This window comes from Cuculus canorus, chromosome 12, assembly GCF_017976375.1.
Source record: "Cuculus canorus isolate bCucCan1 chromosome 12, bCucCan1.pri, whole genome shotgun sequence".
In the NCBI taxonomy this organism is placed as follows: Eukaryota; Metazoa; Chordata; class Aves; order Cuculiformes; family Cuculidae; genus Cuculus; species Cuculus canorus.
The window spans coordinates 17,934,432-17,957,842 of NC_071412.1; the positions used below are offsets into that span (position 1 = coordinate 17,934,432).

At 55.0% G+C, this 23,411-nt stretch overlaps 1 protein-coding gene across 4 annotated transcripts in view; it reads left to right on the top strand.

The window, feature by feature from the left end:
* Window positions 1–23,411, top strand: part of LINGO1 (leucine rich repeat and Ig domain containing 1) — a 168,034-nt gene that overhangs the window by 132,872 nt on the left and 11,751 nt on the right. Inside the window, exon 1 of one of the 4 annotated variants that reach the window (XM_054077686.1) lies at window positions 16,435–16,583. The exons of the other annotated variants lie outside the window; for them this stretch is intronic. Within the exon in view, the coding sequence (XP_053933661.1) occupies window positions 16,578–16,583 (6 nt within the window). The 5' untranslated portion in view covers window positions 16,435–16,577. Of the gene's footprint in view, window positions 1–16,434; window positions 16,584–23,411 lie in introns of those variants that run through there. 4 annotated transcript variants of the gene reach the window in all.

The window sequence follows — 23,411 nt, forward strand, 5'->3', positions numbered from 1 at the left end:
GGGTGCTCCAGGTCTTCCATTAGTGACGTTCTTAGAATTAGCACCTCTTGGCTGCTTTATTACAACAGCAGCGTGATGGCTCCTGACTTATGGAGGTTCTTTCACTGGCTGATGCTTCAGGTGTGCTATTCCCAAAGCGTTCATGTTGCAGGCTTTTTACTGTTATCTAATCATAGAATCACAGAACGGTTTGGGTTGGAAGGGACATTCAAGCTCATCCAGTTCCAGCCCCCTGCCATGGGCAGGGACACCTTCCACTGGATCAGGTTGCTCAAAGCCTTGTCCAGCCTGGCCTTGAACACCTCTCCCCCAAGCAGCTGTGGGATTTACAAAACGATCAAAATGCATTTGCTGCTCGGAAAGATTTCCTAACATCTTTCGACCTGGCTGGGTCTGTTCCAAACTCTGAAAAATTGTAGGCCCCTGCAGATGCTTTCATGTCCTTGAAGGCGAGTGCTGCCGGCTCGAGAAACTCCCTGGGGAGCCCACGCACGTTTGAGAAGTTCAAGAGCCCATAGCAGATAACTCCAAAATTAACCATGCAGTCCTCCCCCAAGTCCTCAAAGGCACTAGTTCAGATGAATAAAATAAATGTGGAGTTAATAGACCACACTGAATTTAGAATACGACATTCAAAAAAGGGTGGGGAAAGCAGAAGACTTTTCCAATAGTGAGAAACTTTCTATTTTTCAAACCTTCTTATCTCCCCAATGCCTTAGCTGATTAATCAGAGACTCTCTTGAATGAATTTTTGAATGAATTTTCCAAAATAGAGTATTCTTTGACAGAATTTTTATTTTTTTTTTCTCTAAGAGGTGCTAGGGAGAAACAAAATCAGGCTTGTAAGGAGAATGAGTTACATCCGTAAGCTGGACATTGCTCGTGTGGTTCCACAGTCCTGCTGCGAGATAATCACCCATTCTCCCATGCTCTGCCGCTCACCTTAATAACTCTCTCAGGATTTGATGTAATGGTTTACATAACCTTTGTGAAAGCATCCTGAATTCTGATGCATCCAGCACTTACAAGTGACATTGAGTCAACTCTGAAGTGCTTTACAGCTGGGTGATGCTGCTCGGGGCTAGCTGAGACAATGAACGAGAAAGTTTCACTTACCAAGCTGTAGCGCTCATAACTTTTTAGCAGCTGAGCCTGTGGCTGGAACAGATCTCGGGGTTTCAAAACCCAGAGCCAGGGGGATGTGTTTGACTCCCTGCGGCTGTGCGTAGCACCAAGGTTGATCCGCAGCAGCAGTGATGTACGTGGGCTGGGATTCGCCTCACCTGACTGCACGTGGCCCCTCCGTAGGTACCTGCCTCCGAGCCCGCCGGCTGGATGACATTTATAGTAAGCGGGGAGGAAAAAGGCACATCCAGGCACAATTCATCTGACCTTTTTCAGGCAGCCACCTTAGAAAGAGATTAATCCTGCCCCTGAGAGGCCTTTTCTCCCCATTAGCGACACGGCAGTTCATCTGGCTTGTTCGTGGACGTGTTTGGGCAGATGGATTCCCTCTGGCTCCCTCAGTCTGTAGAATTTAGGTACCTGAGTGTCCTGTGCGTGACACTTGCCTCAAACGCTGGGGAGGACACTTTGCTCCTTCTCAGGGTACTGTGCAGAGTGTGTACGTATGAGATGGGCAGTTCTGCCTCCCCTGCACCCTCCCAGCATCCATTCTGTCTCCCCAGCACCTTTCCAGCACCCTTTCAACATCCTTCCCGGCCAGGGCTCTGGCACATGGCATTTGCCAGCCTAAGTAAAGGCACAAGCTGAGAAGGTAGAGATAAAGATAAATGTTTTCTGATATCTGGGGCTGATTCTGCCATCTTAAAAATCCTGTGGTAGTTTCTGGTGTTGATTACAGATGTAAGTCTGTATCTATAATAGTCTCTCTCATATATGTCTGTGTGTATATATATACGTGCACACACGTAGATGTGTGTATACCTAACATATGTGCTCCCAACCCACACAACATATGCAGCTCTGAAAGCCACCAGAGCGTGCGCATCTCTTGACTCCAATGTGCGTGGCAGCACACAACCAGGGTGACGTGGCTGCCTGCACCAGCCTCGCCCCAGCATGGCATCGCCTTCCCTGTCCTTCCAGCTGGGAATTTTGCCATGCACAGCAGCAGCATGGTATCACCGTCCCTCCAAAAAGCGTGCAGGGTCATGGCACCCTCTTGCACTCCCCACGGTCCTCAGGGCTTGAGCTTTTCCTGGGGAAGATGAGGCTTGGGAGGAGGCTTGCAAGGCTCAGTTAGCTCAGCGTGGGTTGGTGCTATGGGCTGTAGCAGGCTCCCAGTGCTTCTCAGTAGTTCATTCATTAGTTTGTATGTCTTAATAAATTAGGCTGGCCTTCTGCCAGCAGGCATTAATTCAGGCTGGATTTGCAGCATGGGGAAAGCACTTTGGGAATGGGAGGGAGCCAGTGCCATTAGAAAGCATCTCTGTGCCCTGGGCACGTACAAGACCCCAGACCACATCCCTTGGAGCTTGTGCTACTCCAGATTCTGGGCCAAAATCACTCAGAGAAGGGGATTTTGGGTAGCAGCGTTGTCTTTTTACCCTGGTGTGAGACTCATCTGGCTGCAGGGCCTCCCCAGGTCAGTGTCCAGCATTGAAGGTGGCAGTGGAGGAGGCTGGAATTGCCTGAGATCCGTGCTCCGGGGCGCCAGTGGCTGTACAATGCTCAAATCACACAGCAGCAGGAGGTGTAGCCTGATCCTTTTTCCTGTGTCTAGAAAGGGCATCACGTCTTCTAGCTTCTTCTCTTTACCAGTCTGGGTACATACATCAGACAGATGAGTGTGGCCCCATCGCTCTCATGCAGATAGCAGTAGCGTGGCCAATCGCTGTTAAGGAACATGATTCAACTTAGTAATTTCCAGCTGTAGCATATTCAGAAATGGTCTGGAGGAGCAGATCTGGTGGAGGCATACATCTGCAAGAGCTGTGAGGATGGGGAGGGAGAGCACACACACCTGATATGTTGATCTCTTTAGCTGGCTCTGAGCTGAGCATGTCCTGCAAAAGAGCAAGAAGCAAAACAGGGAGGGGAGAGAGGGGCAGGTCTAAGAAAATTTCAGGTACTCAGCAGAGAAAGAGCCCTTCCTTAAGAGATCTGTTGGTGTTGACAACATTAGTAATGTCGCTGATGGAGAAATTCAATCACTTCCAATGAGGGAAAAATAATTGTCTTTCGAGGTACAGTAGGTTGTTGTCATTTTCCTATGACACACTCCATCAACTTTCAATTTCTAGCACAGAAGCCTTTCGTTCTTGCTCGGGCCTCTCTAATCCGTCGCGGTGAGCGCTCATGGCAGACCTAACATGGGCTGGGTGAGTCGCCTGGGAAGAGAAACACCCAAATTGTACCAAAGTGGGAGCATCACCCAGAGCCCACTGGGGTGGGAAGAGTGCTAGAGGGAGGAAAACAGCTCAGCTTGGTAATAGGTGAAATATTTCGTCTCTCTAAGTCCTGGGTTCGGTAAAATAAGGAAAATGTTATATGGCTTAGATGGAGGGATCTGGGGTGACCCTGGCACCAGTGTCCTGGGCAGGTTGGGTACAGGGAGGCTTAAACTCTTTGGGGCTGGAGGATGCAGGTTTGGCTCTGTCATTCCCTCCAGTGTTGGTGGGATTAGGGAAGGCAGCAGAAAGGTAGGGTAGAAGTGCAAAGCAGTGACTCAGAGCAGAGGTGTGCATGCAGGACTGCCCAGAGCTCAGTAGGAAACGCTTCCCTGCCCCTGGGTGAAATAAGAGGTGATCAGCAATGTATCCCAGTGTCCCAGACATAGAGTCTTCTCCTCAGGCACTTAAATAGGAAATATATATTTAAAAATACTGCTCTAACAGAGAGAGGTAATGATGTGTTTCAAGGCAGAGATGGTATCATTCATAAAGCCTGTGCTGCTTAATTATATCAGCACCATTTAGGAGAGAAATAATTTCCCAGTGAGTTTCTGGTTTGTTTACCCCCTGTCCTGCTGTATCTCACCGTGGTTCCAGCCATTTGTCGAGCTCTGGTGTCTCTGTCTCCAGCCACAGCTTAAAGCTGGCTGCCAGCCCTGGGACAGGTGAACTGCCACTGTCACCAAGTGCCAACCCTGCAGAAAGGCCGCAGGGGGTCAGGGTGGGCAGCATCATGGCGCAGAGGTGATGCCACCTATTTCTGACCCGGGGCGAGGTAATGAGGCAGTGGGTTGATGCCCCTTCTGCTTTTAAGGTAATAGTCAAGACTAGTTGGGCCCACTTCCCTGCTGTCGTGACCCGCTAACTCTATCATCAGTGGAATCATAGAATCATAGAATGGTTTGGGTTGGAAGGGATGTCAAAGATCATCCATTCCAACCCCCCCTGCCATGGGCAGGGACACCTCCCACTGGATCAGGTTGCTCCAAGCCCCATCCAACCTGGCCTTGAACACCTCCAGGGATGGGGCAGCCACCACTGCTCTGGGCAGCCTGGGTCAGTGTCTCCTCACATGCACAGGAAAACATTTCTCCCTAAGATCTCATCTCAATCTTTCCTCTTTCAGCTTAAAACTATTTCCCCTCATCCTATCCCTGTGCTCCCTGATAAAGAGTCTGAAACTACGCAAGATGAAGGACACTGTCTCCATTAGGCGTAGAGCTGTACTGCTCATCTTGGGGGCTTCTTGGGCACCCCAGTATTTTCCTAGCAGGCTCTTTCTTGATAACACCACTTCCCTTGTGCAGATGTGTGCCTGCTCACCCCTGTGCCTCCTGACAGCCCTGCTGCCCTCCAGCTCCACAAACCAGAGCTTTTCCTTCCAGAGGAGAAGAGCATTTCACGCTGCTTTTAACTAGCTTTGCCTCGTGGTGCTTTCCTTTCGCCTGTCAGATCTAGCCTGACATTATTTGGGTAGGAGCAGAGGGGTGGGAGTTTAGAGAAGCAAAATGGTGCTTTTTTTTTCTTGTGTTCATAAGACATTTCAAGTGACACACGTAGACAATAATGTATCACTCAGCCTGAGTACAGCTTGAATGGTTTAAAAATACACTCCTGAACTTTCCACCCCTATTCATGCACAGGCGCCATCCCTTTGGGGTCTGCACTTTGGCAAGAACAAGCAAGGAGTTAAGCAGCTCGGCAAGGCAAGCTATTTATGGATGTTGCAAGCTCCCTGCTCTTCCCCAATACCCCATTCAATCCTTTAATTATCTGCAGTTGTTTCATGCTGTGTCTCACCACACACTCTCTGGGGAACACCGCTGGGGCTTTGCCAGTTGGTGGGGAAAGAGGCGGGAAGGGGAAAGACATGCACCAACACAGCCCAGGAAAATCAGGGACGCTGTGAGGTTGCTTCTCTGAGGGCTGTGAGGGTTGCAGGGAGACCATGGGTTCTTCTGGGACAAGGAAGCAGAACTTATCAGAGTGACAACCCCAGTGGGAGTTGCCTGAGGGGAGGAGGACTTAGCGACAGAAGGTGGGAAGAGACTTCCCACACCACTTGGTTCAGTTCTCCGCATCCCCAAGCCCTCTCTGTGAAACGTAGCCCAGAAGCTGCAAAGCATAACATGTGAGAGAGAAGGAGGCAGGAGGGACTGCATGGCTTGCCAGCCTCTGACGTTGCTGCCCTCCAGACAGCACTGTTTCTCTATGACGCTGCCAGTTTTGGAGAAGAGAGCGGCTGTTGCCAGGATTCTGCACCTCTGCTTGTTCCCCTGGCAAGCCTGTCCAGCTGCAGACTTGCTCCAGGGTAACATAAAAGCTACCCTTCTACCTCCCTAACGCCCCTATGAAGATGCTGCTCCAGCATCGTAAGAATTATAGTTAATCCACTAATAGTCTTTGGGTAAGTCGGCCAAACAAGAAAAAAGACAAGAATAATCTCCAGTGCCCGGAGCTGTGTAGCTGTTAACGAAACCAACTCTTTGAGTATCCTCCGTACGACAGCCTTCACCCTACACTCCTTGGGTGTTTCACACTCCTGAGACCCACTCTCAGCACCTTTTCTGCCCTCTGTGAACTGTGATGAAATAGTCTGGGGGAGGCCAGCCAGGACCAGTGCCCTGTGTCCCCTCTAGGCTGCAGGGGAAAGAGGCACTGGGAGGGTCAGAGGGGCCAAGCACAGCGCTGCCCACCTGGAGCCCAACCAGCAGCCAGGCCAGGGGATCATCTCCTGGAGAGCTTTGCAGATCCATTTGAGCACAAGGTCCAGTACCCCCGACAGTCAGCATCTGCAGTTGGTGCTGTCACACTGGTAATAACTGGGGGCATTTACCGTTAGCGCTGGTCTCAGAGAAGTTACTCATGGGGACTGGAGACCCCTGGATTTAGAGTTTTGCATGGGTCTTGTATCTGGCATACAGGTTCTCTTTTCTGCTATATCTACCTGTGTTCCACCTTACTTCCTCCAATCCGCTGCCTTGCACTTCCCTTCTGGCTCATCCTGGCCAGCACCCATGATCCTAGAAGACTCCTGGGCTGCTCTTTTCATGCAAGCACTGGCCCAGCTCTGCACAGGGATGCCAGGAAGGGCACTAATGGCTTTTGGGCTCCTTGCCTCCTCCCTACACTCTCCTCTAGCTGGGCCAAGGGGTACCCAACACACTGCATCCCTGGGAACAGTGCTCGGACCCAGGAATTTTGACAGACAGGCACACATCCATGTGGATGAATTACCTGGCCCGTGCTTCTTCTGGCATCCAGGCTCTTCCAGCCATCCGCCTTGCTCCCAAGCCTAGCAGCAGGGCAGGGAGGCTGCGGCCAAGCCAGTGCACGGTCCCAGCAGACAGCACAGGCAGCACACATTCACCTCCATCTGCCATGGCAGCCGGAGGCACAGGCAAACCCTGCACTGCACAGCTGGGCTTGGGGAGCGATCCTGTGCGTCTCCGTCTGCTCCGTCTGCAGGGAGTGGGATTGCGGCACCAATGCCCCTCCAGCAGCTCGAGCTGCGTGAGGGCTTTGTGGGGCTGCACGTTTTTGTAGGAAATATCTGTGTTTAAAGTGCTCTCTCGGGTGAGGACATAGCTTTGTGAAAAGGGCTGGGTCCTGTAGATGACATGGGGGGGTTCTCACCTCCCTCTCTCTGCTTGCTTCATGGCTTTTGTGCTCTGAGTCAGCTCTGGAAGGCCCTAACCTTCCTGCACATGGAAGGTTAGGTGCTGGAAGGGCTCCTCTGTATGGACCCCGTGCAGGAGGAGTTTGAGGCTCAGCCCCGACAAGAGCAGGGAATCCCTTCTCCTGGAAGCCCAGCTCCGGTGGGTGCTGATGGGGCACCATGAGCCCCCTCCAGTCCCCGTGGGGACCCAGCCACGGATCTGGGAGCGCTGCCAGGAGCTGGAGGCCCCCCATCCTTCCCCAGCTCCTCTCTGTACAGGTTTGCTGTATTCTCACCTGATTAGCGGATTTGAAATACAGCCCTTGGCTTTGAGACCCGAAATAGATGTTAGGTTGTCTTTACTCTGCTGGAGGCTCCTTAGTATGTAAATCCTTCCCAAACGCGGTTGGTGCAGCACTGTGCCTTCCAAGGGGATGGCACCACCGGGATCCTGGCTTTGCGGGAGATTCTGCCCTGGCTCCAGATCTGCTGAGCAAGGACGGCCACGCTGTGCTCCACCGGGCTTCCCTGAGCCCTGCGTGCAGCCGTGGCACAGGGGTGCAGCAGGACTCCTGGCACAGCTCCCTGTGCCCCCGCTCACCGCTGTGGTGGCCACAAGGATGGCGTTTGGAACAGTACTTTGCTGGGGGAGCGTCGCCCCTCCTCCACCCCCCCCCCCCCTTCCTTCTCCAGCTCTGCAGGTTTCCAGGGAGGCGTTGGGGCCAGCGGGCAGTGACATTTGTTTTGTTGCTTATGCTGTCATCACCAAAAAGCCAAAAAGATAGCTGCCTCTAAGGGAGAGCTGGGCTCTGTGACATTCGCTTCATCTTACGGCAACTAATGCATCCGGCAGCATCCCCAGAAACTGCGCGCTCCACTGGGATAAACGAGCTCCATGCTGCCATCAAAGCAACAGCAGCAGACCTACCTGCTGGGCCATCCTGGTGCTGGTGGGTCACTGTGCTGGGCACAGGGCAGGACTTCTCGTTGGGATCAGGGAAGCCCCATGCTATAACAGCCACCTCCTCTCTGTGAATCGCCAGCTCTGCAGAGAGCAGGGAGCGGGTGTTCATTAAGTGACACTAATTGCTTGATACTTTTACAGTGTTTCCTACCTTGTAGAGATTGAGTCAAAAGCCAGCGCCCTGAGGAACCGCCTCTATTAAACTGATGTTCATTAGAGCTGACTTTGCGCTACCTCATTAGGCTTCTGTAATTGAAAGAGTTAATTGATTATCAATAGTTTCAGTTCCCTCTTTCTGTGCCTCTGAGGCCCTGTTGGGTCTTCTTCAGGGTCCACCATTCATCATGTGCCTCAGACATGCCTTGCTGCTTGCTGGCAGCCGTGGCCAAAGTGGTTCCGTGCGTCCCCAACTCTGTGCCGTGCCATGGCTGTCATTGTGTCAGTACTGCCAGCTTCACTGCAGCAATATTTTCCATGTGGGTCCTTTCGTTGCAGTATGATCAACCTGATTTGGCTGCTCTAAACTGTTTAAAATACTTGTGATGGCTCCCTTTTCCTTTTAATGCATATGTATTATATTTGGAGAAGATGCGCGTGGGGGTTCATCTTTTCGGTGACTCTCTCTGGGGTGTGAAAGCAGAGCCTCCGAACCAGCTGCTCCCTGAGTGCCGGCTTGCTCTGCCTTGGGCAGCGTGCATTCGCTCTGCCTGTCCCACAGCGCAGAGGTGGGGGTACAGCCTGCCTGGGTGGGGGGTGGCTGGCCGGCAGAGGCTGCGTGGGTGTGTTTGCACGCTGCTTTTCCTGTGCGCGGGTGCTCTGGCTGCCTCCCTCGCGCAGACACGTGCTGCCTGACTCAGTCGCACGTCTGCTGTTTTTAGAGGCAGCCTTCTAACACCCTGCCTCACTCAGCAGAAACTTAGGGAGATGCTGTGCTTCCGCCAGCCAGCCTGAAACCAAATCCCTGGTGCTCCGGAGCAGCCTTCAGGCTTCGCGCCCTGGCCCAGGTCTGCTGGAAACGGGGACAGACGTGGCTATTGCAGTGAGAGGCCCCACAGGCAGGGACACATCTATGTCACCTCCTGCCTCTGAGACCTCTGCCTCCTGCCCCCGAGGAGCTGGGGATGCCCTCCACCCCTCCATCCTCACCCCCTCCTGAACCTCCCCTGCACAATCAGGTCTCAGGAAGCCAGAGTTTAGGGGTACCACAAGTCATTTCTCTGCATCCAACACTTCTGATTTGCCTTGGGATTTTGTTTTTTAGGTAAATGCTACTGCTCTGCCCCACCCCAGGGGCAGCACAGAGGCAGCAAGAGGGGAGATAGACAAGGCAAGAGGAAACTGTTGCTCGCCACCTTCGTTAGTTTTAACTAACGAGCTGTTTATAGGAGCGACATGACACCTGCTTTCCTCTTTATAAATTCAATAATTTATGAAAGGTATTAAAGGCAAAACAGCCTCCCGGATAAAGCCTGTGATGCGTGCACTCTGGGTATTAGCCAAACGGGACAATGAGCTACACTTGAATAACACACGAAGATATTTACCCTCTCCCTCTATAAATTATTAAGGGGCTTTTTGCACATAATTACACGAGCTTTTATGTTTCTCACTCCCTGCTTTTAATCCTTTTTGGAAAGGCGCCAGTCACTTATGACAGGAGCTGAGCAAACTGCAAACGTTACAGCTGGTTTTAGGGTCGCTGGAGATGAAGGTGTTGCAGGAGAGGGCACCAGCAGGAGCCCACCCCTCTCAGCACACGCCTAAGTTGGGGTTCTTCCCGCACACCGCTGCAGGGGGCGGAAATCAAAAGGTGTGAGCAGTAGGGGATCAGGACAGTCTTTGGCTCCGGCACGAGCTGCTCTTCCTCCTCAGCGTGGGTTCAGAGAGGTGGCCGTGGGAAAGTGCGAAACAGGCTCCAGTGTTTTAATTGCTCTCCAACTGTGCATGTAAATCAATGATATGCAGGTGTAATTGGGCGTGCAAATGTCACTAGGCGGCTGTTTACATGTGCAGTGTACATTAGGGGAGCATGTATGTGTGCAAAGGAACAGCAAGGATATTAGTAATAATTACACTTCTGAGGGCGTCTGGGCACTGCATGTCTGCCTCTGCTTTTCCAGCTCTGGCCTTCGGGGAGCAGAGCTCCCTCCTTGCCCTGCGCCATGACAGACACGACAGGTTTGCTCTCCCATCTCTGCCCAACCTCCAGCACAGCTCAGTTCCCTCCCCAGCTCCCCAGCATTGCTTTTTCCTGCGCCGCTTGCCAGGCTGCCTGCAGCCACAGCTGAGATGTGCCCATCTCTCTGCCTGGCACACCGGGCAGGGGCCAAACATTAAGGTGAGGAGTCCGTTTCATCCCCTCCAGGCATCCTGACCTTTTTCTGTTAGTTGCCTAGCGTTTGTGAGTCAGCCCCAGCAGGACATCTCCCACACCACCTTCCCGTCCTCCTTGTCCAACACAGCCTTTTCTTCTTCTGCATGGGCATTTGACACGACTCTCATGTCCTCCACGCTCACCGCTGTCTCCAGGCCTTCTGTCCTTTGTGAAAAGATCTTTAATCATTTCTCTTTGTCCCATTGTGCGGCTCCTATTCTTACACCGAGCTGTTAAAAAGCTGTCACTGTCATAACTTCCTTGTCCCAGAAATTATCTTTCATCTCCTGGATGTGGCCTACAATAGACACTGAGATGCTTGATATTATTAATACCTTCTGTATATGTGTCAATGGGCTTAAGAATTTAATGGAGCCTTTTCCTGCAGCCCTTCACATGGTGTGTTCGAGCTGCTTGACAGAGCAGTCAAGCTATCAGGCACTGGAGTCAGGCTGACATGAGGACATGTGGCCTCTCTCTGCAGCAGAGCGTTTCATAGCAAGGCCTCATTTCCGCACCCTGAGCTCAAAGACGATGGGGTGGTGGCAATGCCCTGGTAGACACCTGGGCGAGCTGGGCTGGGGCAGCCCCTGTGCAGCAGGGGCTGTGCCTCCAGCAGCTCATCTCCCCTTCAGCAGCGCCTGCTTGAGAAGGGCTACAGGAAGGCTTTTCCACCTCATTTTACCTGTTTTCTGGAGCGTCACAGGGTTGTGTCATGATTTGAGATGATGAAGGCATGAGCACAGTATCTCTTACCTCTCCCCTCACTGCAGAAATGGAGGTGGGCTTGGCTGCGTGGCTGCTGCTTCTCAATCCAGAGAGGATTGAGGCTGTCCCTGGGGACAGTGGTGGGCTCACCCTCAAAGGCCTGCCCAGCCCGAGACTGTGTCAGCGGTGGTGTTGCATGGCTCCTGCCACAGCTGTCCCCAGTGGGTGGCTGGTGGTGGCAGGATTTTTGGTACATTGCCTCCTTCTGCTCCAAATCAATCAGCTGACCAGGGCAGAGAGCAGTACAAGACAGTACTGAGAGAAACCATTATGATAATACTTGATAACGATCCTCAATTTCACTCTGGAGCAGCCATACAATGCAAAATTTGGCCTCCCTCCAGCTGATAATGAGAAGCCACTGGACTGACGCAGCCTGCTGTGAGGAGGCATCAGTACACATCCAGATGGCCGTGGGGACGGGGGAGCAGGAATATCCTGCTTTACCCCTTCATACCGCTCCCCACACACTCCCTGAAATGTCACCACCTTCGAGGAAGAAAGCTCGCGCGATTTGAGAACACATTTCTGCCCTGATTGCACCTGCGGGCTGCTCTCAGCTGTCCTTGGGAACAGAGCCACAGCCAGGATATCCTGGCCATGGGAGCTCTGTGTGCTTGTGTTGTACAAGGCAAACATGAAACACCTTTCCATCCTTATCCTGAGCAGCCAGGAGGTTATGGCCACCTTCTCCAGGGACTGGTTAAGACTGAGCAGGACCGAGGAGGCAGTTGCCAGCCAAGCCGTGGGGAAATGCAAGGCACTCTCCTCTCTGAGTGCGCAGGGGCAGAACGGGTGCAGACCCTCCCTCTGTCCTTGCTGACAAAAGGAGGAGGCTGGTGGGGCAGACAGCCGATCTGGCCTTCCCAGAGCTGCTGCTGGCAGTACTTCAAGGTGTGGAACATCTTATCTCAGCCTGGCATTTGCACATATTTTCTCAGCTCAGCTTGTTACGACAAAAGTGTGAAAATCTGAAAGAAAAGGAAGTATAATAATAATGGGAGTAATTAAAATCCATCTCTCTCCTGCCAGCTCAGCCCTTTCTCAACCTTTTGTAGGATTCCTGGGCACGTGTACCAAAACCAAGAGGGATGCTGCTGGGAAACAACAAAGTGTGTCCCAGGTGGCCCTGTCGAGGGGCAGGTCTGCTCCCCACTGCCCAAGCGGGAAGCTTGGTCCCTCGTGCGGTGTGCAGGTGCCACCTCTCAGAGGGGGAGCTCAGAGCAAGGATAAACTCCTGCCAACAGAAGGGAACCATCTGCCACAGCCCGTTATCATCTGAGGATGGCAGTGGCAAAGAGCTGGAGCATCTGTGTGAGGGATGAGCCCCCACAGATGGACACCCAAATGTTCTTGCTGCTCCCTGCAGGTTTTACAGAGGAAAATGTTTGATGAGGGTTAGCCAACGGAGCAGCTGTCTGCAGTGTCCTCTGCAGCCTGGGGCTACACAGAGGTCAGGATGGGATAATCACACCTGGAGTGCCAGGATGCCCCTCATTTTGAGTTGCTTCATACTGCAAGAAGGAAGTTGATCCACCTGAGTTGTCTCCCACAACAGCTGGAGTTGAACTCCACAGTGTGGGAGAGGCCTCTAAAGGTGATGGGAGAGGGAAAAAAAACATGTCTGCTGCAAAGCTGGCAGCTCCAAACAAATACAGGCTGGTAGTGGAGACAGGAGAGGGCAGTACTTCCACTGAGGTTTGGGTGCATACTTCTGGCTGTCCCTAGAGCTTTATCACCTGTGCTACAACACCTCGGGGGGCTTAACAGTAGCCTCACCTTTACCTTAACTCTGAATGTCTCTACAAAAGCGGCCCCTTGCCAGGAACCATAGCACACTGTTACCCTGTTATTTTTCCTACTGTCCTGTTAATGCCCTTCTCCCAGGTAACATTACAAACTCACTCCCTCTGAGCATTACTGCTCCTCTTCAAGCAGGACCTTCATGTTGAGCATGCGTTAAGGGTGGGCTGTGTTACTGTCTGCACACAGCATGGTCTCATCCCTCGTGATACCTGTTTGTGGTGGTGAGATGCTGGCCAGTGGTGATACGTGAAGAGCTGGGGACAACCTGAGAGTCTCGGGTAGATCTGGGATTCTGATGCTGTGTGGGGTGAGCTGTGCTGCTCGCTGGTCCTTGGGGGAAGCGCTTCGGTGTTGCTCCTGGGCAGATGTCCCAGGAGCTCATTGCCGCACCAGGGCTGCACGATGGAAACGTATTGGAGCAATAAGGGCACAAAAAGTCTCCCAGCACAGAGCTTACGATGAAGTGTTGATAAATGCAGAACTGTAGGAGCTTCTGTGCAGGGGCCAGTGCAGTTCCTCCTGCAAAGATCAAGGGGGGTTATTGCTGCTGGGACCTGCCTTTGCCCAGGGCCTCCTTGGGGCTGTTGGGGTAAGGAAGCATCACCTATGAGCTGGGTTGAGTTTCTGGAGGAAGGGAAAAGCCCAAATGGCAGCACTTCTCCTTGAGGGGTGTAGCAGATCTTGGGGAGATTAGGGATAACAGCTCCTTATAAACCACGAGGTGTGCACTGATGCCATCTTAGCCCAAAAGCTCGTCTCAGCTTCTTCATGCCAGGTCCCCGTCCTCTGCCGCTCACCGTAATGCTGGGGTGCGGACAGCCCTATGAGCTGAGGAGGAAAAGATGGTCTTGGAAGGCCCCCTGCTTCCAGGCAGCGTATAGCATCGCTCTCACAGAGCCACCAGCGCCACTTGCATGGCGTGTTTGCTGTGTCTTTGTGGAAGGGCTGAGGTGAAATTTCCCCTTCTCACACCAGACAATGCCAGGAATTATTCTGGAGTGTTATTATTGAATACACAGTGCCCTGCACTTTAGTGGGGATTTAACCGTGGAGGGGGAGCAGGCATTAAAAACAGTATTCATGCTCTTAGGCTGTCTTTTGTCCTCTGTTTTTTCTGGCTGCATCCAGATTGCTGGCTTTGTCTGTGTTTGTGAAGTGCTATTAACGTCGATGGCATTGCTGAAATAGCCATAATAATAAGAGGCATCGATCTACGCTGAGTAAAGGTCTGAGGACCACTGAGAGGGGCCAGGTGGAATTTCCTTGATGTAGGGAGCAGAGCACGCCTGCACGCACACAGCTGCTCTCAGCCCACCGTGTTTCTTGCCACGAGGATCCTTTGCTGAAGCCCACGCAGGGCTACACGCCTCATGGGCGCGCACGCTGCCAGCCGAGCCGGGGTCTGTGCCTGCGGGAAGAGAAGCGGCAGCCTAAGAGTGGGCAGGAGTGCCGAGCAGGAGCTGGGAGCGGGAGTGATTCAGCCCTCAGCTGGCGAGCTCACGGTGCCTACCCTTTGTTTATTCCTGCTCCGCTCTGAAGCTGGCGTGTGCCAAGCAGAAGGATAACGAGCTCCGCTGTGGGCTGCAGCCTGTCTGAGCATGGAGCGGGGCGTGCACCGCCCTGGGGTTGCTGCAGGGACGTGGGCTTAGGATGGCCGCCGGGCTCCCATGTCCCATGGTGGGCACGCACAGGAGTTTGCGCCAGCTCCAGCACTTCGCCCACCGGCCACCCCACAGGCTGGGGGAACGCTGTCACACGGGAGAGGCTTGGGGCGAGCATGCAGCTCCGCTTTCGCAGGAGGGAGGAAGGACAGCTTGCCCAAAGGGATGCTCTCCATGGGAATCTCCACCCCGGGCATGGTTAAATAGCTGGTGGAGGAAGGCCAAGTCATCATCTTCCTCAAAAGCTCCCGCTGGCTGAAAGAGCCATCCAAGGGAAGGCTCATGGGATCTGGCAAAGGAACTCCCACAGAGCCTCCAGCCACAGCCTGTGCCAGCATGGAGGGCTCTGGACCAGCTGCCTTGGTCCTGCCTTGTCCTGTGGCTGGCCACGGTGCAGGGACAGCTGAGTAGAAGGAGGACAGAGTGGGAAGCACCCCAGGAGAGTCCTGCTGAGAGGAAGTAGGAGGGGAAAATGCACGTTTGAAGCAGAGTTGCATTCACTACTACTGGAGAAATCAGCCTCCGCTGGAAAAGCCAGTGCTAGGCAAATCTACCAATGCTGCTTGATAAATCAGCATCCATTGTGGAAGGGGCTGAAGCAGTGGGCAGCACTCAGGATGTCCTGTGCTTAGTCCTGAAAGAGGTGCCACCAGCACAGCGTGTGCCAAGGCTCTGAGGAGGCCTTTGGGATCACTAGGTCCCAGACAGGTCCTTAGAGGCATCCCCCCAACTCCTTGCAGCCCTTTTCCTCTCATGTACTGGGCTTGGGGGGCAACAGTGAAAAAAGCGGAACATCTTACAGAGGGAGCTGCTGTAGGGTGGATCACTCTGTGATCTCCAGGGTAGCCTGGCATCTTCCCTCGGGAAATTTCAGCAGAGCTGGGCACCAACCAGGGCTGGGTACCGATGCAGGGTCGGACACCAGAGCAGGGCTTGGTACTGATACAGGGTGTAGAGTTGGATACCGAAGCAGGGTCGGGTGCCGAAGCATGGCTGGGTGCTGTTGCGGGGTGCAGAGTCAGATACCAAAGCAGGGCTGGGGACCGACCAGGGCTGGGCACTGATGCAGGGTGCAGGGTCGTGTACTGAACCACGGCTGGGTACCGGAGCAGGGCTGTGCACCGATGCATGGTCGGTACCGGAGCAGAGCTGGGGACCGGAGCAGGGCTGTGACCGATGCACGGTCGGTACCGGAGCACGGCTGTGCACCTATGCACGGTCGGTACCGGAGCAGGGCTGGGGACCGGAGCAGGGCTGTGCACCGATGCAGGGCTGCGTACCGGAGCAGGGGCAGCCGGCAGCGCTCCCCCAGCCCGTGCTCTGCGAGCACGGAGGCTGCACGGGCGGCGGCGGAGCGGGTGCTGCCGTTGTTCCCCGCCTCGCGAGGGCTCCCGGGGCCGCCAGCCCCCTCCTGTCGGATGCCGGGGGAGGCGCTGGGTGCTCGGCTCCGCTCCCGCAGGGCGCCCGGGGGCCGGGCGGGGGCCGCTTTCTCGCCTCCCCTCGGCGCGGCGGGAGGAGGGGACTGTCCGCGGCCGCGCCGCGCACCGCCCCGGCCCACGGGGCTCCTCCCGGAGGGGAGGCGGGGGCCGCCGGCAGCCCGGCCCCGCCGCACTCCCGGCCGGCGGCAGCGGGCGAGCGGAGCCCTCGCCGAGCTTGCCCGCTGGGGCGATGCCGCCACCGCCGCCCCCCGCCGGGCGCGGAGCGGAGGCAGCCGCTGCCCGAGCGTCCCTGGGGCGGCCCCGCTGAGCGCCCCGCGCCCGGGAGAAGAGGGGCCGGGGGGGGCGGCTCGGAGCCGGCAGCGCCGCCGCCCCTCGCTGCTGCCGCTGCGGAGAGGGGGAGCTGCGTGACTGCAGGTGGAGGGTTCGGCGGAGGGGGTGGGGGCCGGGGGAGATGCCATTTCTGACCGAAGGAGATCGCCGGCGAGGATGAGATGCAGGTAAGGCGGGCGGGGATGCCGGAGCGGGATGGGGGGCTGCGGGAGGGGAACTTGGTGCGGGGAGGGCACGGGGGGGGTTGTGTTTGTGTGTGTGTATTGGTATGCGTGTGGTGGTATGCGTGTGTTGGGTGTGCGCCTTCGTGCCCGCCGGTGCCGGGTTTGCGCCGCGCCCCGGGGTGCGGGACCAGGTGGCAGTGAGGGAGAGGAGGGACGGAAGGGCTGCCCGCCCTGGGTTCTCGAGGAACGTGTGTCCTGCTGTCCTCCAGCCCCTCTGCTGCTCGTTCTGCCGCCTCCACCGCCCCGCGCCGCCCGGGCATCTTCCCTTTACCGGTCTCCCCCCGTCTCCGCTCCCCAGCCAGGCGGTGGGGCGGGGGTCCCGGCCCTCCCAGCAAGCGGCTGGGGTTCGGTGGTGCGCAGAGCCGCATCCTGGTGTGGGAGCCCTCCTCCTCCCGGTAGCTGGGCAGATGAGTTAGCCGGCTTGGAGCAGATTACATATTCAGGTAGGGTATGGCCGGGACGGCGCTGCCTGGCTGGGGGATCAGCCCTCAAGGCGGCTGTGCCCAGCTCCCTAGCCAGCAGGGGTTAATTCGAGAGGAGGAATTTGCCCTCTGCGTATCCCCAAGGCACAGATGTGAAGGGTTAAACGGGGGCAGGGAGAGCTCAGCAGCCCCGAGTATCCGGGCTGGAGGCAGGAGCCATGGGGGGGTAATTTTTCAGAGTTGGGGCTCCCATCTCCAGCCCCCCAGCCTGGAGGGAGGTGAGTTGGGGCCATGGGGAGTTATTGCCTATGGGATGATGCCTCAGGCTGCAGGGGGGCTTTGGGGACTTGGAAGATTCCTCCTGCCTGGGCTCAGCCCCACATGCAGGAGCAAACCTGGAGAACTGGAGATGCTGGAGTGGGTCAGGCTGCTGGTGTGGGCTCAGCCTTTGGTTTGCCTTGGGTGGAGAAAAAGGAGGTTAATGTTGAAGGGGCTTTGCAGGGCAGGCAGGATTGCAAGGCTGACTTGAGAACCTGCTAGCCAGAAGGGCTTTGGGAACCCTCCGGGGCAGTGCCGTTGCTTGTTGCTCTCTGATACCGTGCGTAGGTTATCAGATTTTTCACCTTGCGCCTTGGATGTATAAATAGCCTGAGCGAAGGGTAGAGGCATGGTTCACTCCAGGTGCTCGCCACCTCCGAGAAGAAATAGGAGTGTTGGTGCTGTGAAAGTGATTTGCACTAGGAGGGAGGGGCAGTGTGAGTGTGGGCACCAGTGGGATCAGGTCTCACTGGAGATGCCTGCTGGATGGCAAAGCTGAGGCTCTGCTGTCTCTCTCTGCTTGTCCCTAGCCCAGCTACCGCCCAAGCAGTCGCCATCCATGGTCTTTCCCCCGCAAACGCCCTTTCCAGAGAGCGACTCTACCTGCTGGCTTGCAGCAAGGGACCAGTGTGACAGCCCCGTGCTCTCCCCCAGCCCACGCTGTTCTCCATGGTCTCAGCCCATGGAGGGACCACGGAGCTGAGCAGTTCATGCATCTCCAGGAGTAGCCCCAGTCCACAGATCTGCTCCTTCTCCTTTCTCCCTCCATCTCCCCTTCCTCTGCACCACCTACCGGAGCTCTGCTCTGAAATGATATCCCTTTCAGCATCCCCATCCCAGCCCTCCTGCCAGCCTTAACCCTCTCCTCGCTGCTCTGCCCCTTGCAGCAGCCCTGACCTGACCTTCACGCTTGCTGGCGGCATCCATGGAGCAGCGGCGCGGCTGTGCCTCCAGCCACCCCTCCGGCATGGGGGTTGCATGACCTTACCAGGGCTGCCAGCACTGCCCAAGCCATCCCCACCCCAAAGGTGGGTGTGAAGCTATCCCAGTCCCCCACTGGCACCAGAGCCCAAACCTTTGTTTGACCTCCTTCCTCCACATCCATTCTCCCGGTTTCAAGTGCATGCCTTGTCCCTCTTCTGGACCTCTTGTAAGTGGAAATGGCCAGTTACAACCACTGCCTGTCCCAGGTGCCATGGAGCGCAGAGGCAGCCTCGCTCTCCTGGTGCGTGACGCCCTGCTCAGCCCAGCAGCGTGGGCTGGGCCTTGGTGGGACCAGATGTCTGGGTTGGCCATGCTTCTTGCCTGCTGCTCCTGGCTCCTTCCTGGAGAACCTGGGCTTGGTAGCTTAATACCATGGAGGAGAGGTGATCTCTGCTCTCTTAGCCTAGCAAGGCTGATGAACAAGGCCAAGAGAGAAATGTTGCCCTGGGTAAATCCTCCTACACTTCCTACAGAAGCTGGGGTAGTTTTCCCCGTATGCAGACCCTTCCTCTCCCTCCCCTGTGCCTGCCACTCTGGGTTGGGGACAGACTCCCCGAGGGCAGCACTGTCCTTGGTGGGGACTTCGCAGGTTACCAGGCAGCGGAAGGGATTTCTCCCCCTCTCTTGGCTCTAAGCCCCCAGCTCAGAGCGGGCAGGGCTGCGGGCAGTGGCACCAGGGGCTCGGGCAGCCCCAGCTTTCTGTGAGGGATGGGCGTGAAGCAGCTGGAGGAGACAGCGGAGCTGAGTTTACAGCACATGGGGAGCAGTCAGGTTTTCCAGGCCTTTTTGTGGAGGGTTTAATTAAAAATAAAAAGGTTTTACATCTGTAATACCTTACCGTGCTGCAGTTACTCTACACCTATAACGTAATTGCTCTGTGATACCTCTAATTACCACTGTTTCGTATCACTGGAAGGTTAAAAGCACGACTGAATGACTTACTCTTTCTTTAGTTTCCTACTTAATGCAGTTCCTGCAATGATGCTGGAGTTTATACTGCTTGTTGTATGTAACAAGTATAAAATCCTGTAACCTGTGGTTTTATTTCAGGGGCTGATAAATCACTTTATAATAACGCCACAATTATGGTGTAATTATAGTGTAATTACAGTTGCTGAATTATAAAGCACAACTGAAGGTATTGTGGTTCGATGAGGATTAACGCACCCCTTCAGATGCTGCTTCATGTGTGTGGTTGACTCTGGGGAGCTATGGGCCTGGGTGTGTTGGTTGGCTCTTGGGCACTGGGACAGCCTGAGGGTGACACCTGTGCCAGGGCTAGAGGTTGGACCTCATCCCATTAAGGACAGGGGAGAGCGTGTTTGCAATGGGCACACCTCTGTAATGAATGTCCCGGTGGAAAATGTGACTCCAACACCACTTTTGCAAAGCTTCAGATGTGGAAACGGCTAGAAGGACACTTTTCCGTGTTACCTCAGCTGAGTCTTGCCAGCCCTTGGGGTCCCCTCTTGGCTTGCAGCCCCTTGGCTTGGGCAGTGCTGATGCTGGGATGGATGTTAGTGGTGCTGTTGTCTTGTATTGCCTCTCCTTCCGTGGTACAGCCTAACGTGAGCGTGGTGTGCCCGTACTCGCCCTTTATGCTTGATACTGGCCATCGGCATGGTGATTTGGAGCCATTGACAAGAGGGTACAGCTGGTGGTGCAACTCGCAGCGTGGCTTGGCGAAGGAGAGTGTTTGCTCAGCTCTCAGACACATCCAGTGCACTGAGTTGGCGGCTCTCCTCTGTTCTCTGCTAAAACTTGTGAAGAGAAGGGAGCAGGGTTATCCAGCACAAGCAGAAATGGCTTTTGGTGGGAAAAGAGCCAGAAGAGCTGGTCATATAGTGGGGAAGGCTGGGATGAGAGAAAAAGAGGGCTACAAATGATTAGCACAAATCAAACAATCCAAGAAAAATAAAGGGAGAAAGCAACTGAAGGCCAAGGCCTCAATTTTCTGCCAAGTCAATTTTTCCCCCCTTCTCCCTCTCCTTCAGGGGTGTGAAAATCAGAGCTTGTGGAGGGGAATGGCTGCGTGGAGAGAGATCTTGTCTGTGCCAGCTCCCTGTGACCCTGGCTGGGGACATGGCTTACGAACAGCCAGTTTTGGTGGCTGTTGGAATCTGCAGCCTTTGGGACAGTGTCAGGGAATGTGCGATGCAGAGAGGAGGGTCTGAGCATGAGGCTGGCTTGGGGAAGGGGAGAAACAGCAGCCCTGTGGCCCCCCAGTGCTTCCCCAGCTCCAGGAGTGGTGTCAGCAGAGCTTCTGTTCCCCCTCGGCACAGTGAGCCAGGGGAAAAACAGGTCGCACAAAGGTGGCCCTGTCTGAGCTGGCAGTGTTAATTGTCAGCTTGATGAAGGCAATTGAATAAATGCTAATAAAAGCCATGGAGAGCTTCATCTCCTCGTTAGCAGGTGACGGTGGCTGGCTTGGGAAGGGGGGGGCCCAGCTTCAGCAGAGACCCCACACTGCTGGTGCAAATGGTTGTGCTGGGGCGAGACCCAGGTGATTCCCACCTTCTGGGAGCAGCAGTCAGGAGTGAGTAAGAGAGCCCACCTGGACCATCCCTTGCCCAGCCAGGAGGATGCACAGAGTGTGTTGATCCCTTGGCAGCAGTGTGGCTGTGGTGGGGGGAGCCGTGGCATGAGGCCCACGAGTGGCTCTGGCCTTGGCAGCACCTCAGTCACCATCCCTTGTACTCTGTGGCCACATGCCCCATCCAAAGAGCATCTCCTGACTGAGCATGGGACTGGGATAGGCAGCAGGTGATAACTGATCTGTTAAAGCGAGTCTAGAGGAGGCCATGAAGATGATACGATGTCTGGAGCACCTCCTGTACGAGGACAGGCTGAGAGAGTTGGGGTTGTTCAGCCTGGAGAAGAGAAGGCTCTGAGGGGACCTTAGAGCATCTTCCAGTACTGAAAGGGGCTCCAGGAAATCTGGCGAAGGGCTCTTCATCGGAGAGTGCAGGAATAGGATGAGGGGGAAAGGTTTTCAGCTGAAGGTGGGGAGATTGAGATGAGATCTTAGGAAGAAATGTTTTCTTGTGAAGGTGGTGAGGCCCTGGCCCAGGTTGCCCAGAGCAGTGGTGGCTGCCCCATCCCTGGAGGTGTTCAAGGCCAGGTTGGATGGGGCTTGGAGCAACCTGAAATAACCTCATGGCAGGGGGTTGTACCTCAACGATCTTTAAGGTCCCTTCTGACCCAAACCATTCTGTGATCCCTCTCACAGGGAGCTTGGCTTAGTTTTGCTTGTTCTCCTGGTTAAGCACAGAAATGGCTTCTGTTTAACAGTCCTGCATGTTTTCTTCCATATTTTTTCTGCTGTGTCTCTACAAGCTGGTCAGCCTTTTGATGCCCAGGGCGTCCTGCAATAGACGTGTGTCCACACGTGGAAATGGCTTCCCTGGGTTCCAGAGGAGGACCCTAGTGTCCTGGTCAGAGGCTAATGGCTTTGCCTACTGAAGATCTTCTCTCCCTTGTCTCAGGGCTGGGGTTGGTGTCATGAGCTGGTGGCAGTCCTGCGGATGAGCCGGAGGGTCCCTGCAGGGAGTGGGGACAGGGTGCAGGACCGTGCTGAGCCTCCTAAGATGTGATTCCTGTGGCCCAACAACATCCGAGCGATGCTCAAATGGCAGCCTACCCTCCAGGAGCCATCAGGCTGGGCTGATCCCCTGCTGTGGGGGCCAGGTTGGCCGCTGCTCCTTGAAGGATTTGCCCATGAGCTCCCTGCCCTTGCTGCCTTTGGGTCCCTGAGCCGGGTGCTCAAGGTGCAGCCCAGCCCTGCCGCCCTGCAGAGCCATTGCTCCCCTGGCAGCCCTTTCCCCCTGCCACCCCACAGTGCTCAGTGGGACCCACAAGGTTTTTTTTTGTCGTTTCCATTCCATTTCTTTATCAGAATGCGAAACATTAAATATCACTCCTGTAATTATGTTTAATTTCATAACCAGCACCTTAATTGGATTGGTCTCTGATGGGGAATTCTCGTAGGAGGGAGAAGCAGAAATATTTTGACGTGATCTATTCTTTCAGCTCTTTGTTTGGATTTGAGATGTCGAGTGTGAAATGGGAAACAACTGATTTAGACCTCAGAGGCAACCTGGGGGTGGTGAGTGAAGTCTGAGCACTCTCAGAGGCTCTTCCCTGTTTGCAGGCACGTGGACAAACCTCTCGTTCCCGTACCTGAACCTCGCCTTTTCCCACTGCCCCATTGGACTGAGGGCAGCCAAACTGATGTGGTCTAAACTCAAATGTGAGTGTGGGGAGCCAGGGAGGGCATTACAGGCGAGCAATGGCCTGGTGGCTTGCTTCTACCCCAGCTCCGCTGGCGTGTGGCTTGTGCCTTGTACCACAGAGCAGGGCATGGCCATGAGGATTAGGTGGAACAATAAATGGCAAGCTGTAGCCTTGCTATAAATGAACATGCGCTGCAGGAGCCAGAGGAAGGAAAGGAATTAGGGCCATGGGAGTGAACAGTGTGGAAGCCTCCTTTCCCGGCCCCTGATGGCAGAGCAGCCTGGCGCAGCTCTGCAAGCTCCCAGTGGGTCCGAGCCGGCTGCCAGGAGCTCAGGGCCATCGAACAGGGCACCTCTTTTCTGCTGGGAATCGGGCAGGCAAGGGCCCACTGGCATCCCAAACCTGGAGAGGGACACTGGCCCTTCTGTGCCCAGGTTATTGCAGCTCCCGAGGGTCCTGCGGGTCCCCGGTGTCCCCCAGCTGAGCCAGGGCTGTGCCGTGCCGCGGGCGCCCCATGGAGCTGGCGTGCTGCGTGGCGAGCTGTCGCTTTGGGCTTGAGCTACGGTTGGCTCTGGGAAACATGGAATTGTGCTGCCATTAGGTGCTGCCATTAAACTGATTTGTGCTCAGCCTGTTTATCCTTTTCAATGGGAAATGGTGCAGAAGCTGTACCGAAATGGAAACCCTGGACTTGCATTTCCGATTTAATTTCTATGCACTGTATTTCCCTGTGATTACTTTTGTTCTCGCACACAGCCCAAAGTGCGGTCTCTGTATTATTATCCACATCACTGGGGAGAAGGAGGAAGGGGCA